General features: G+C 50.3%; 1 protein-coding gene across 1 annotated transcript in view; it reads left to right on the top strand.

Moving 5' to 3' along the window:
* The window catches only part of LOC119593080, a 15,867-nt gene extending 15,505 nt beyond the window's left edge, over positions 1–362 (top strand). Inside the window, exon 7 of the mRNA XM_037942003.1 lies at positions 3–362. Coding sequence (XP_037797931.1) covers positions 3–362 — 360 coding nt within the window. The remainder of the gene's footprint in view (positions 1–2) is intronic.
* Positions 363–620: the final 258 nt, after the last annotated feature.

The following is a 620-nucleotide window of genomic DNA, read 5'->3' as shown; positions in this document are numbered from 1 at the left end:
AGGCGACGCTGCTGCTAACGCCGTGCGCGGAGGGTCAGTTCACCTGCTCCGACTTCGCCTGCATCCCCATCGCCCTCCGCTGCGACCGGTCACCCGACTGCGCCGACAGCTCCGACGAACATAACTGCCAGAAGGTCTTCCTCGGCGAGGGCTACTCGAAATCCATCCCTCCGCCGAGTACGAGCGACTCCCAGCCCTTGCACTTGAACGTGACTTTCTCAGTTACGGCCATTCGAGAGTTCAGTTTGGTGGGCTTCAGGATGTCACTCGATGGTGTGTTGCGCTGCACGTGGCGCGACGCGAGGCTCAGCTTCGCCAACTTGCACAGCAATTCCATGTTGAATGATATCAAGGTGGGATGATTGGTCGCTGGTGGTTGTTGGGTTGCCAATACCTGTTTAATTCGGAGTTGAAGTATGATATATAGGCTGAGGTTTATACTCGAGGCTGAACAGATGATTGTGAAATATCTTGACAGGAGGTAGAGTAGACCAATAGGCATTATATAACATATTGAACCCTACTACAGAATAAGACTTGTTTTATATATCACTAGATATATCAAGTTATACCGTAGGATTTTGCCATATCCCTTTCAGACCCATATATAAGGGATCGAT

This window comes from Penaeus monodon, chromosome 31 (assembly GCF_015228065.2).
Source record: "Penaeus monodon isolate SGIC_2016 chromosome 31, NSTDA_Pmon_1, whole genome shotgun sequence".
Lineage (NCBI taxonomy): Eukaryota > Metazoa > Arthropoda > Malacostraca > Decapoda > Penaeidae > Penaeus > Penaeus monodon.
The sequence above is the reverse complement of the archived record's forward strand: the minus strand, read 5'-3'. Positions and strand labels throughout refer to the sequence as shown.